This window comes from Pygocentrus nattereri, chromosome 11 (assembly GCF_015220715.1).
Source record: "Pygocentrus nattereri isolate fPygNat1 chromosome 11, fPygNat1.pri, whole genome shotgun sequence".
NCBI lineage: Eukaryota > Metazoa > Chordata > Actinopteri > Characiformes > Serrasalmidae > Pygocentrus > Pygocentrus nattereri.
This window is the reverse complement of record NC_051221.1, coordinates 43,344,632-43,358,590: the sequence shown is the minus strand read 5'-3', so window position 1 is coordinate 43,358,590 and position 13,959 is coordinate 43,344,632. Positions and strand designations below refer to the sequence as shown.

Below are 13,959 nucleotides of genomic sequence, written 5' to 3'. Positions count from 1 at the left end.
GGGAAGTGGGACTAAGCCGCCTCGTATGAAGTGTTCTGTTTTGTAGTTGACTTGTCGGAGAGGCAGGGAGGCAGGGAGAGGGAGGGAGAGCTTATTGTGTAGCTGGTGGTGGTTTGTGTTTAATCAGATGTACATCATGAAGCACTTGAGGTGCGACTCGGTCACAGATGGCTTTTCAGAAGTGGGCTTAAACAGACTTCAGATCTGTTTATGTGTATGAAGGACATAATTACATATTGTTTTGTCTGCCTTTTAAAGTGGGATTAGTGGACTTGCATCTCGCTCTCCCTCTTCCTCTTTTTCTTGAATCCCTCATACCCTGTAGACGCTCCTGAGCAGACTGAAGATTTGGAAGGCCCCAGTTTGCGTTGCTGAGCTTCTTCACCCAGGCTGTGTCAAGAACCAAAAAAACCCCATGACGTCAATGTTGAGGACAGGCGAAGGGAGTGTGTGTGTGTTAGAAAGGAGGACTTGGGGTTGCTCTTTCCTTTCGTTCAGGAATGGGAGGGGGGGTAGTACTGCTGTTGCTAGGCAACAGCTATACTGGAGAGGCCCATCATGGTTGTCGGTTTTACTTCAGCTGCTGAGGGCGCTCACCATGCCCCTCTCAGCAAAGAGGAAGACACGGCTCCGACAGCAGAACACACTCACGTTTTTTTGTTTGTTTGTTTGTTTTTTATTTTTTGCGTTTTGAGATGCTGCAGAGTTCCACTTTCACTTCTCTGTGAGAACCGAAAAGAACATTTGCATCAATGTGATCTTGCCTGGTGTAGCTGCTTCATAGTTGCTGGGTGGAAGGGGAAATGCCGCACAGCTGTGTCCGTCCGTGGGTTCTACAGTGGGTTCTACAGTGGGTTCTACAGTGGGTTCAATGCTGTGTATTGCTGTTTCTACACATGGGTCAGATGTTTAAATGCACTGGTTTTAGCGCATTGGCTTTTGTGGACTCAGCTTTTCTGTGAGCCATTGCACGTACAAGTGGTGCTGGTATTTGTTACAAACTGTACTCGATGCCCAATTCTGTTCATGCCTGCTGGGAAAATTTCCACCTCTGAGAAGAGCTGATGGCTCCACTTCTCCTTCTCCCTCTGGTTCTTCAAGTCTGACCGTGCTGGGCGGGTGGATGTGCTCACACTTCCTCTACTGACGCAATCCTGGCCTGCGTGCTCCCTTTCTATGTTCATGGTCTTAAATCCAAAATATGCTCATAATTGATGCGGGGCACTGCAATTTAAAATGTAGTTATAGTTACAAAGCGCTCCAGATATCCGGATCCAAGCCCCTAATGAGCAAGCCAAGGGTGACGCTGAGAGCAAAAGGAAGAAATCTGATGGGAACTAAGCCTCAAAAAGAGGAAAACCCATCCTTTTCTGATCAACACTGGATGGCAAAACAATGAGATTCATGAGAATTATGAATAAAGGAACAAGGTGAGCCTGATCATTAAAAAGAAGTAATCAGATTAACCAATAAAAACCGATCACTCTTAGGGGTCTGAAAAGTTTTCTGAAAAAGGCGGTGTGAGAATTTCATCTGGTGATCTAGAAGTTAAAGCAAATATACTGAGCGAGGACATTAGGACCTCAGGGTAGTGCAAGGCAGGAGGAAAATGTCTGGATCTGACTAAATGTCCGAGAAGGGATCAGCAGTCACCTGCATACACCAGAGGCCTTAGCAGGAGTTCATGGGGAAGTGAGGATGGGCAGCTCACTGAAGTATGGTTGGCATTCAAGTGAGGTGTTCCATGACAGCAGGAGGGTAAAGACACATGCGTTAAGCGTTTAAGGCCTGGAAAACCACAGAAAAGAACTGGAGAAGAAAAACTCCTTCACAGTTTGCCAAGTCAAGAACATCCTGTTCATGTTCCAAAGCATGCAAGCTCATCTGCCAAACATGGTGGAGGTAGTGTTGATGTTTCCCTTGTATTTATTGATGTGACCTGAAAACGGGATGAATTCTGAAGATTGTAGGGCTATATTATCTGCTCAGGTTCAGATGGACAATGACCTCAAGCATACTGCAAAAGCAACCCAAGACTTTTAAAATTGTAATATTCTGCAAAAGCCAAGTCAATTAACTGAATTCTATCCAACTGAACACACAGTTAAATTACCGAAGGTAAATTATTCCACCAATTTGGCTGCTGCGCTCAAATTAAGAGCTGTAAGTCTGCAGTTTGAGGTCCTGTTCATTAGTTCATTTTAACTCTCTAATTTGCTAACACTGCTAAAATAATACCTTTTGTCAATTTCAAATATTTACTCACCTGTACAGTACAAGCAGGCACTCTGACAGGCCTAGCTATAACAGTGCAAACAAAAGGGAAGAGACATAATTCTCTACGTCCATAAACCCCCAGATCTGTAAAGGAAATGAATTACCAAGGCCTTGACTAAACAAGTAGGTTGAGACTGTCTGAATCCCTACAACTGACTTGATTGTGATTCTGAAGCTGGGGGACTTTCTAGGAAAAAGCTCTTCACCCTGCTGTGACTTATAGGTATAAATAGGGAGCCAGCACACTGTGATTAAAGCAGTCGTGACTGTTCATGAATTCATACGGCGAGGACGTCTAGGTATTTATATGCCAATAGATTTTTGTAATCTATGTGGAGTTTGACTGGCAGTCAAGGCTGTGTTGATAATACAGGGCTAGCATGATGAGCTTTTCCACTGCTGTCTTCTACCAGTCCAACTCTGAAGTAATAAAGATGTTAAGTATGTTTTCTGCATCATATAAAGAAACACAGACTATATACATTGTACAGATGTGCTCCATATTCAGCCATCATTACTTTTTCCAAAGTGTTCTGCCCACTTCTGCCTGTACCAGGTATTTGTATTGACTTAGTTCAGGTGAGTTGGGAGCTGCCTGGGGAGGCAAGAGAACTGGATTGAGAACCACTAGTCCAAACACATTTACAACAGGGGGAGGTTTTTTGTTCCCCCTCAAGCCCATTTGCAGTGCTTGGGCGAAAAAGGACGGCAGGTCTTCGGTAGCGCTGTCTGCCAAGGCTGCCTTGTAATGTTATCGGAAAGGACTGAGCAAATGAAGACAGATGGAGAAAATAATGTGAACGATAAACTGCCAAGCTGTTCATTAGTTTAGTAATCAGTAGTTAATTGCTGTCCTGCGAGCTAAAAACTGTTGAACACTCTTGTTTTGAAAACCAGAGAGTGTCATCGCTGAATGAGGGTAAACGGAGCTGGAAGGCAAAAAAACAAAGTTAAAATTGGAGCCTCTTGCCCAGAACTCGCTTAATTGTAGAGAGTAAAACGATGTTTGTCACTGAAAAAGCAAAGAGTTCTTGCTTGTATGTTTCCTTTTTTTTCTACAGCAAGCAGGTTTTGGGCCGCACTGACTCAAGCGTACATTCGGTATTCTACACGTACACAAATGGACTTTATTAGGTTCTTAAAAATAGAACAGCAGTGTTTAGATGTTTTATGCTCTTCTGTGTTCAGGAAACCAATGTGTTCTTTTATATTCGAATGTTTAAGCATTTATAAAGTAGGATTTTCCTCAAATGCTCCATATTAACCCAAACATTTTGGACTCGCTCTGGAGCGCCCTCTAGCGTTCGGGAAACCTGGAAGACAGTGCAGAGCGGTAGTTCCCTTCTCCACTTCTCCACCAAGTTCTCCGGTTTCACACATTTTAACAAAACGTATCCTGAGTTGATGCAGTGTTCTGAGGTTGAAAGTGGCCCTGGATGGCAAGTCTTTTTAGCTGTATTATATCTAGAGTTTAAATTCTTGTGACACTACACATCAGAAGAGCCCGTGTACTGTGTGTTCTGTATGTCTGTGCCAGCAGTACTGTTTTTACCTAAATTAGAGGCATATTGGCATATTGTCTCAATGGGTCAGTATCGGGCGGTACCAGCAGAAAATGCTGGATATTGGAGGGGAAAAAAAACATCTCTGGTCCAATTCTGTACCAAACCTGTCGTGAAACAGCGCTCACTCACACCGGGTGTGGCTGTGTGTTTCCTCCTGTGGAGTTGTAGAGTCAACGTGATGGCCTGCTTTAAGATGTCCATCTTAAGTACTTCAGTCAGTTTGTGCTGGTCACTGCACGGGGAAATTTGTGGTGGCTTAAAAATTTCTTAAAGTTGGAAATTTGAATCCTTTTGGGACTCTACTAGCACAGTAGGTACAGTACGATAGAATGCTGTGCCTTTTGACTATGAATGTTAAAATGGAATTGAACTACTCGTCCCATGGCTTGGTCCCAGCACAACTTTGTGGGAACGTGATAGTGACGCAATCCGCACATCAGACTTTGTGGTCCGTTTTGAGGAAATACACTGATGTCATGTAATGGACTTCGGAAGGTTATTCAGAGGACAGTCTTTGTACTTGTATACTGTGTGTCCATAAGACCACGAGTAACCTACTTAAGGAAAAACCAAAACACAGATGTAAGTTCCCTGTAAGTCATTTGCACCTGGTGTATTGCTCACAAGCTTGAGGGTGATGGGCTCTCACGGGTCGTCACTCGACTGGTTTGACCTGGCTTTTCTTTTCTCTGAAATGGCTTTGATGTGAAAGAATGCAAAATTTCAAAGCTCTGACACGACACGGCTTACCACCACTACAAACTGTTCCTTTTCGAAAGCGGCTCCTCACCTGTTCTGATTTGCTGATCCATTCATGCAAAAATCATCCCTCGTTTTCACTTTCTATTTCTATTATATTCTAATGGGAATTGTCTTAATGGTTACTATTAGAGACAATTAGTTTCCTGAAGGACACCTTTAAATCCCTTTGGGAAACCATCAGAGGCATCTGGAATCAGCTGCAGAACACCAGTTAAACCATTGGGGTCCTTTCCATTGTGATGTCAACCCATCAGGAAAATACTAAAGGCCGTAACTACTGGACGCCACCAGGAGTGCACGCACACACACCCCCCTTCTAAGCCACTTCTTCTGGGTCGCGGAAGGTGCTGGAGTCTATCCCAGCAGTCATCGGGCAGGATACACCCTGGACAGGTCGCCAGTCCATCGCAGGGCCGACAGACAAACATATACACTCACACCCAGGGGCAATTTACCATGTCCAATTGCCCTGACTGCATGTCTTCGGACTGTGGGGGGGAAACCAGGGAACCCGGAGGAACCCCTCGCAGACACGGGGAGAACATGAACACCCCACCCAGAGAGGACAGGCGCAGAACCATCAGGCGCAGAACCATTTTCGTAGTTTCCATATATGGACTGTGTGCAGAACAGAATGTTTTGAATATTTACACACTACATCCATCATTAAGGCACACGTTACACACAACTTTAGCCTCTTTAGGAAAACTTTAGGAGAGTTTAGATTTTCTGTGCTATGGGCCTTTTATGTAAACTGAAACAGGCTTGTTTATAGTTTCTCACACTGTTATCTACGAAACAGGACAGAGGTACAAAAATTCATGCATCAAGATTGCTGCTAAAACTGTTTTGAGATATGCAAATTACTTTTATCTGGTGAAGTTATAATTTGTAAAAAAAAAAGAAAACAGGACCTTCATTTTTTTAAAAGCCACACTCAGCAGGTGATCAGAATCGCTGCTCCTGACCCTTCAGCTTTTCAGCTCAGGGTAACCAAGTTCAACATGGACAGTGTGATCCGGCGCCAGCGGCTTGGCGTTCTTAAGAAGGGTAAATATGTGACGTGTAAATCCACAAGTGCATGTGTTGAGTACCGTTTCAGGTTTTATTCAACAGTCGGACATACAACTAAATCATCAACATCATAGAACTTCATCGACATGTAAAACTGCACACAATGGAAGGAAAAGCACACTATGTTCTCAAGCATCTCCACAGGCCTTCACACACTGGTACCATCTGAAAAAGCTAATGACATACTGCCCCTTACAGAATCCACGCCCCTCCTCTATGTATGCAAGATCACGTAACCGTTCAGTTAGGGAAAATATGGAATTTGGATCCACTAGGAATTTTGCATTTGACTGGATTCATGTCATAATGTATTTTCAAAGGAGTGCTAGGTTTTCAAACACTCCATGTGATCTGAGACTAAGTGGTCGGAGAGCTAGTCTATGAAAAACTTGCCGATTCGACATTTCAGATTTCGTGATGAAGCATCATAGCATAAAATCTTAAGATGATTCGTTATTAAAGAAAAACCAAAAAAACCCTTCACTCATTTATAGAACTCTTAGGCCACGTTTGTTTTCACAGCTTTAGGCAAACCTTCAAAACCAACAAGCCGCTCGTTTCACTGGTGGTCACACTTTTGCTCTGTTCAAAGAAAAAAAAAGCACCTGGAGAAATTAAAGCAACAACAACAACGAAAACAGAAAGATGCTCCACCCAGCCTTAACACTCTGCACTGGAAGGTTCTGGCTCGGTAGTGAGTGGATGAGGTGGTTTTGGTGAAACTGTGAAGCATTGGTATACCTAAGCATCTCTTTCCTGGTCCAAGAAGAGTCAACTCTCCCTGCGTCCTCAGAGCCGGGCAGCAAAGTTGATCCGCATGCAGGTGAGAATAAAGTACCTACAGCACAAGGACGGAGTGGCAGAGCGTGGCAGAGGCATGTACAAACTTAAGTGAGAAAATCAGACCCACCCATCCATTTTTCCGTTGGTTAACATAGACGGTCAGAATCCGTCGCAGCAAAGGTTTAACATGCGTCTTTCCTCTGCATAAATATATGTTTCTAGTCCAACAGAGCCAATGCAGCATCATGACCTAAATAAACTGAGGGAGTTGCGCTCGTGTGTAATCTTATATGTACGCTCTTCTATAGTGTAGTCAGTCCCTGCCTTTAAAATGACGGGCCTTGCCAGTTCTAAGACATCCTTACGTTTTAATACCCAAAGAGCCTGCCATGAACACTGCACTGGGTCGTTTGTTCATTCTCAAAAGAAGCACCAATGAAAAAGATCAAAAGAATCCAAGCTAGAACATTCTGACATGCAGTGGAATTAAGTCTACAATACTGACTGAACCTCAGCGCTTCCCATTCACACACAATGCATCACTCAATGTAAAAGTGACTGGGTAATGCAAAAGATCTCATGTGTGACCTAAAATCCATCTGATGAAGGGAGAAGCAGAAGGGATCGTATTTAGCTGGTTTTTTGTGTGTTTTCTTCATGGAAAAAACGTGATTCAACTCACACACACACACACACACACACACACACACACAATCTTCCAAGCCGCTTCTCCTCCTGAGTCAGGGGGGCCGCTGGAGCCTATCCCAGCTGCCATAGGGCAGAAGGCAAGATACACCCTGGACAGGTCGCCAGTCCATCGCAGGGGTGATTCAACATAAGAGCTTAATTTGGAAGCCCTTCATGAGCTGAGCCACTTGAGTAAAGTGGACAAAACACAAAACTGTGAGCATGGGGTCCCCTGGTCAAGAATAGGGTCACCACTGTTTAAAAGTTTGGATTCACTTGTTATATTTTAGACGTTTCATTCGATTCAGGTAATAATATGCTGTAATTATGTATTTACAGACATTTTCTGTCAATTTATCAGCCCTGAAATCTGATCATGTTTCAGATATGAGGCATGCTGTGTGTTAATTTTACTATAACTTCTATTTTTAGTCTTAAAGACTGACCTTGCATAGCGAGGTTTCCCAAGCAGGGAATCCTTAGGGATTTATGGTGGCATTGCAAGGGGTTTGTACGCCATAACATTTTAAAATATTAGATTAAAAGAATTAATTCAATATTTTGTTGTGGCCACTTTTTACAGCTTCCTACTAATTATTTGAAAGCTATGAAACCGCATATTTATCCCATACTAGACCAGTTTTAGGTTATTTATACGGGTGAACCAAACTTTTAAACAGTACAAAGGTTTGGAATCATCACTCAATGAATATTGTATTGCTTGGTCTTTATGATCTTTCTGTATTTTATGTCTTCCCTGTTACAGGCCCAACACACAGTCACACATACACATCCACAATTAGCACAATCAAAACAACCATACGGCCTTCTGCGCTGCGGCAGAGTCACGCAGCACTACGATCCAACTAGACAAAATTCCCACGGACTGCCAACCCAAAAGCTACCTGCAAATGACTGTTAATCAACGGACCAAAGCAGTGCAATATATATTACTATGTAGAGGAGACGGCGACTCTCAGTGATTGGGTTCCAGTCAAAATCAAGTTGCACGTGTGTTTGAATGAGTTTCAGCCTCCGCCTCTTCCTCAACACTTGCTAAACCAACTGGCTGCTTGTGGAACGAGCCAAAACACCTTTTCCTGTCTTCTTCCAGCTTCTGTTCTACTTCTAACAACTGACTTTGGAGCAGTTCAGACTTTTCATCCAGACAGCATGCAGTTTCAGTCTCTGTGCTTCAGTGAGGCAGGCTCTGCCTCCCTTTACAGGCATTTTAATCTCTTTGCCTTTATCAGAGTAATTCACAATAACTTTCACTGTTGGGGACCTCTTCAAAATGTCCTTTCCTGCTGCTCAAAATAAAAGATTTTAATTGTCCTGAGATTTTAAATGTCAATAAGCTATACATAAGAATAAAAGAAAAAAAGAAAAAAGCTGCTAAGAAAAAAGAGAAAAGCCCTTAATTTGGATTTGTGAGGTACTGGATGAATGCTACTTAGACACCCTTGGTGGCATGTTGAAGCATGCGGCAAAAAAAATCTTCAATCCAGTTCAACTTCATTCATGCTTCAATTCCGGGCTCAAGTTTCAGTACTGGAGTCAAACAACATATTGGATGAATCACAATATAGACTGAAAAGGGTAAATAATTGATACTGATCCACAGACAAAAATAGGCTCAGTTAAAATGAAACTAAATTAAAAACAAATTTATATATATATATATATATATATATATATATATATATATATATATATATATATATATGTGTGTATATATATATATATATATATATATATATATATATATATATATATATATATGTGTGTATATATATATATATATATATATATATATATATATATATATATATATATACACACACACACACACACACACACCAACTGAAAGTGTCTATGTGTCCGCTTTTTTGACATTCAGTGATATGAAGCTGCGTTCGGTGAAAGTTCTTACCTGTAAAATTCAGCTATTACAAAAATATTCTTGGTCAGTAATAGAGAAGAGTCTACAAAGCACCGCTACTAGCTGTTTATAGTCCAAACCAGCCACCTACAAAGATTTTGGCCAGATCACACACGGAAATCTTCCCTCTTATGAGAGGTGATCTGTAGTGAATCTGTGAAGTTCAAAGTGATGGCTTGTGGAAAAAAAATCTAATTTACACAGTTCACCCCAAATGTAGTTGATCTGCCAAGACAAACCTGCTTCCTTAGTTTTGCAGTAGTGGTACAAAGTTATTGAAACCATATACCTCTTCAATTAGCACTGTAGCAGCATGGTTGACACTGTATGGAACGCTAGTATCTATTAACATAAACAAAAGTATGTTGCATCACTACAAACAGGTATCTAAAGCAGGCGTCTTGAAGCTTCTGGGAGTTTTTATAGACGACAGGTTCACGCTTTCGGAAACCATATGTGCAAGTCTATTAGACATCACTTAACTGATGCAGTTCGAGGCGCAAGGATGATGATGTACGTACGCAGTTAGCACAATGCTAAATGGTGGCTATAAACTTCCATTACATGTTATGTCCTGTGCCAAACTAAACAAGCAAACTTTGGACACCAAACATGTTTTTGTTCAGTTACATTTGGGGTAAGTGGAGTACTGTGTAAACTAAATGCTTTTTGCTCAAGCATTAGTTTAAGCGGGATGTCAAAGTCTTGCTTTCAGGACACCTCAATGATCTCCATGCTCCCAGAGAAGCTAGACTGACTGCCTACTTTGACCAGCTCCTCCCTGGAGCGGCTCTCCGTCATGCCGTCGCCAAACTCCATCTGGCAGCTGCGCCGCTTCAGCTGCTTCTCGAAGCTGCTCTCCTCGTGCCAGCTGCGGCGCGAGTCCCCGCAGTCACCGCTTCGCTGCCGCCCACGTCTCCTCACTGCCTCTAGCCCCTGGCTACAGCTCAATGCTGCTGCAAAGTTGCTCTGGGCTCCTCCACCTCCACTGCTGCTGCTGAAGATGGCTGAGGTGGAGTAGAAGCGTGCGGACTCAGAGGAGAGGTACCAGCCCCCTCCGCTCAGTGAGGATGAGGAGACGGCCATGGAACCAAGGAGGATATCTGAGTGCCAGCCCTTGAGTGCTCCAGGCCCACCTTTGGTCAGCTGCTGCTGTGAGCGAGACAGGCCCAGCAGAAAGCTGGCCGCACTCTGGGTTTCCTCCATGCTGCCACTTCTGTGCAGGGGCTGTGGTCGGGCTACAGGTGGAGGAGGAGGGGGTTTTGAGGCTGTGGCCTGGGGCTTGATGGGAGGATTGGCATTGAAGGGCTTGCTGTTTGATGGGCCGTCTACCTGCTCCTTGTCCGGACTCTGCTCTGGTGTTGACTGCTCTGAAACCTCCTGCACTGGGGAGAACTGACAGGGTTTGGCTGTTGGGTCTTTAAAGGAGGATGCTTTGTAGTAGTCTGAAGTATATCCACCACCCTCCCGGAGTGTGGTTCCTGCGCTCGGCTCACCGTATGACTTAATGTCCAGGGAGAAAGAGCGCTTCAGACGGGCGCTGTCCTCTAGACCCTCACCTAGCTGCAAGCTGCAAAGAGCCTGAGCTAGGAGCTGCTCCTCAGGAACCCCAGCCAGTACACAGGGAAGGGTCAGTGGCTCTAGCGGGGCCACCATGGACGAGGTCTCGATCCTTGCAGTGCTGGACGAATCTGGCCCACTACTGTCTGCTTCTTGGCTAAGGTCCTCTGCCAGCTCTACCTGCTTGCACTTGGTCTCTGCTTCTCTGGGGCTTTTAATCTTCTTCTCGAAGTCCAGCAGTTGGCCCAAGAAGTTGAAATTGGGTGAGATGGTGGGCCTCTTCTCCTTCACAAACCTAGAGAGGTAAAGAGCATATTATAAGCTGTTTGTGTCATGGTTTCTCATTAGCAAACTTCACTGTAGAAGAGTAAGTTACTGCTGACATTCATTTTAATGAGGGGTTGCTGGAGGTACGCGGTTCATTAAAACAGCCAGTCGGACTTCATGTGACCAGAGAACATGGAAACAGGGGCTACTGATTTTCTAATGGATATGGTCTTAAGAAATGGTCACTTCTGCCATTCTAATTGAATACTGATGCTTTGTGATGGTTAAATTCATACCTATATGCCTCATCTAAGGACATATCCATCCTCTTCATGATGTAGGCAATGGCAATAGTGGCTGACCGGGAAATTCCTGCCAAGCAGTGGACTAGAACCCTCGCATTACAAGCCTTTGCCTTCTCTAGGGAAGAAAAGAAAAAGTAAATAGGCCACATGTTAGCTCCTACTGGCACACAACAAGGCTATTCTTCTAGCGATACATGGAGCTTTGGAAAGTACGTTGTTACATAATAGTGCAAAGCTATGAAATTCCATTCTTACATACCACTCTGACATAAGCACCCTGCATTTAGATCATGGCTACAGAACATCAAAACAAAAGCAGGCATGCTCATGTTGCTCATGTGAGAAAGGTTTTGGTTTTTCAGTAACCAAAACTTGTGGTTAGACCAAACTCTGCCTTTAAGACAAGTCATCTCTTGAAAAGGTGTTTTTCCTAACTGGCAGCCAACCTATGAATTCCACCGATTTGTCCAGCCAGGGCAGGATCTTTTCACAGAAGCTGTCATTGACCGGTACGCGCAGAAAGTGAGACTCGGGAACGAAGTCAGGCTTGGGACAGGTGTTACTGGCATTGAGCACGTATGCGATGTCGTTCTGCTGCATCAGATCCTGCAGTGGGGGAGAGACAGTGGTACGGTTCTGTGAGCTTTCAGTCATTACACTGAATAAATTCCTCACTATGGGTATTCCTTAAAAGTCTCTACTTAACTTTTTAAACTACAGGCCTATTATTTAGTTATTGATGTCAAATTGTATTATTCAGTAAAACTTGAGTAAAAATATAGTTAGAGTGAGGGACTGAAGCGTGGTACACATATGAGCCCTTGTCATTTAAAGGCTTAAGGACTTCATGAAACACTGATAACTTGCTTGACAATAACAGCATGTGGTTGTCTGTGCTTCCTACTGTTGTCTAGAAAAACATTTAAACATTAAAAGTTAATATTATTCCACAAACCAAAAGATTACCAAGTTATCTTGCAATACAGTTGCTTTCTGATACACCTGTAACACAGTGATGCCTCTTCAAGCACTTGCTAGATGGTCCATTTGAGAAGCCCAGCCCGTCCTCATGTGCAGGACGATCAGCTGTGTGTGGTGATGGTGATGAAGACAGCACTGTAACACACCTTGTTAAGCACATCCCTCTGACAGCCCAAGTAGAGGTGGGGCAGAATACGAGTGGGGCCACTGCTGTTGAGGGGAAGGCAGGGCTGTGAGATACAGGACGGCACCAACGTGGACTTGCCCTCACACAGGCCCGGAAACAGATCTGAGAACTCTACAAACCCACCTGCAACAAACAGAACACACAAGTTAGACGATTACTTTTGACTGGTGCATCAGCCACAGTCTCTTTATGTTTTATGCAAAGCCCATCATCAGGTTATATGAGGTACCACCTGACACAATTTATTTAATAGATTTTAATTACTTAATTCAAGATAAATACTGACTGACTGACTTGTCTTCCCGCTCCTGTTTGATTATGTTTACAAGATTTTGTGTCTCGTCATCTATCATGTCTTTATGAATATTTATTTATGTATATTGATACTGTCACATGCTTGTACAGGATGCTTGCTTTGTATGAGTAGAGTGGCAAATAAAGTATTATTATTATTATTATTAATTATTATTATTATTACAACCCCTGCAGGCTGATGGATGTGTCATTCATATCCACTTATATTGTACTTACAAATATTCAAAAACCTTTATCTTTTTCAGGCCTAGTTTATCTTTTCATATGAAAACTTTTTGAAAATCTCCAAAAGAAAAGACCCGGTTTTCCTGTGTTTTACTGGACATTTAACGTTTTATTTGTTTGAAAAAAAACATAATTAACAAATTAATATCATGGCAGAATACGACTGTGTGTATCTGGCCTTCCTTTAAAAATAAGCACATTACCGAAATGAGTAAGAATAACAATAACAGCACAAACGTCAGATAATCAAGAGCTGACATATTTAAAAGTCAGAAATTTCTAAATGCATGTTTGTGTGACATATAATACTCCAGCCAACTGTGGCCTCTCTGAGAAATCCACCTCACTGCATCTCACATTTCCAGGCTAGCCACTGAATATGAATGTGAAAGAAAAACACTGCACACTCTGTACATGGTCTACAAATGTGGATCCACCCCTTTGTGTGACTTTCTGTATCTGTTTACTGTAAACAGCCATTCACCTTCATGCATGTTATGAAAATCACTTCATTAAATTCTCCCCGGATTTTTATGATGGTAAACCCTAAATATATTTGTGCTTTATAAAGATGTTTCAGATATAAATCCAGCACTGTACGTGGCAGCGGCCAGGCCTACTTTTGTCCAGCTTTCAGCAGCATGTTGACCTCAGCATGTGACATTAAGAAGCGTCCTGAAAATCCCGTTACAGACTAATTTATATGTATAACGTTCACTTTTCCTCGGCGGCACCAATACGTTTCAGAGCTGTTTAAACCGCGCCAAGCTGACACTGTCAGTCATCATGCGGAGTCATCGAAGCTCATGTCACTGTTATGACAGAGGTGTTGCTACAGCAACCAGCAGGCTTTGTCAATGGTGAAGGCTCTAAAACAGCAGCACTTCAGTGACCCATGCTCCACTGACCGAGCTTCGGTCCGAACCTGTCTGCTTCTTACACAGCTGTGTCATAAAATCTGGCACGGACTATGAATGGAAAACACCCACATGCATTTAACACACAGTCACAGGTTTCAGTGGACTATTT

At 43.0% G+C, this 13,959-nt stretch overlaps 1 protein-coding gene across 2 annotated transcripts in view; it reads right to left on the bottom strand.

Moving 5' to 3' along the window:
* Positions 1-9,143: 9,143 nt before the first annotated feature.
* dusp16 (dual specificity phosphatase 16) overlaps positions 9,144-13,959 on the bottom strand; it is a 28,851-nt gene continuing 24,035 nt past the window's right edge. For both annotated transcript variants that reach the window (XM_037542796.1, XM_017723001.2), the window contains 4 exons: positions 12,350-12,513; positions 11,669-11,828; positions 11,214-11,337; positions 9,144-10,945 (listed from right to left, as the gene is read on the bottom strand). In XM_037542796.1, coding sequence (XP_037398693.1) covers positions 9,802-10,945; positions 11,214-11,337; positions 11,669-11,828; positions 12,350-12,513 — 1,592 coding nt within the window. In that variant the 3' untranslated portion in view covers positions 9,144-9,801. The remainder of the gene's footprint in view (positions 10,946-11,213; positions 11,338-11,668; positions 11,829-12,349; positions 12,514-13,959) is intronic.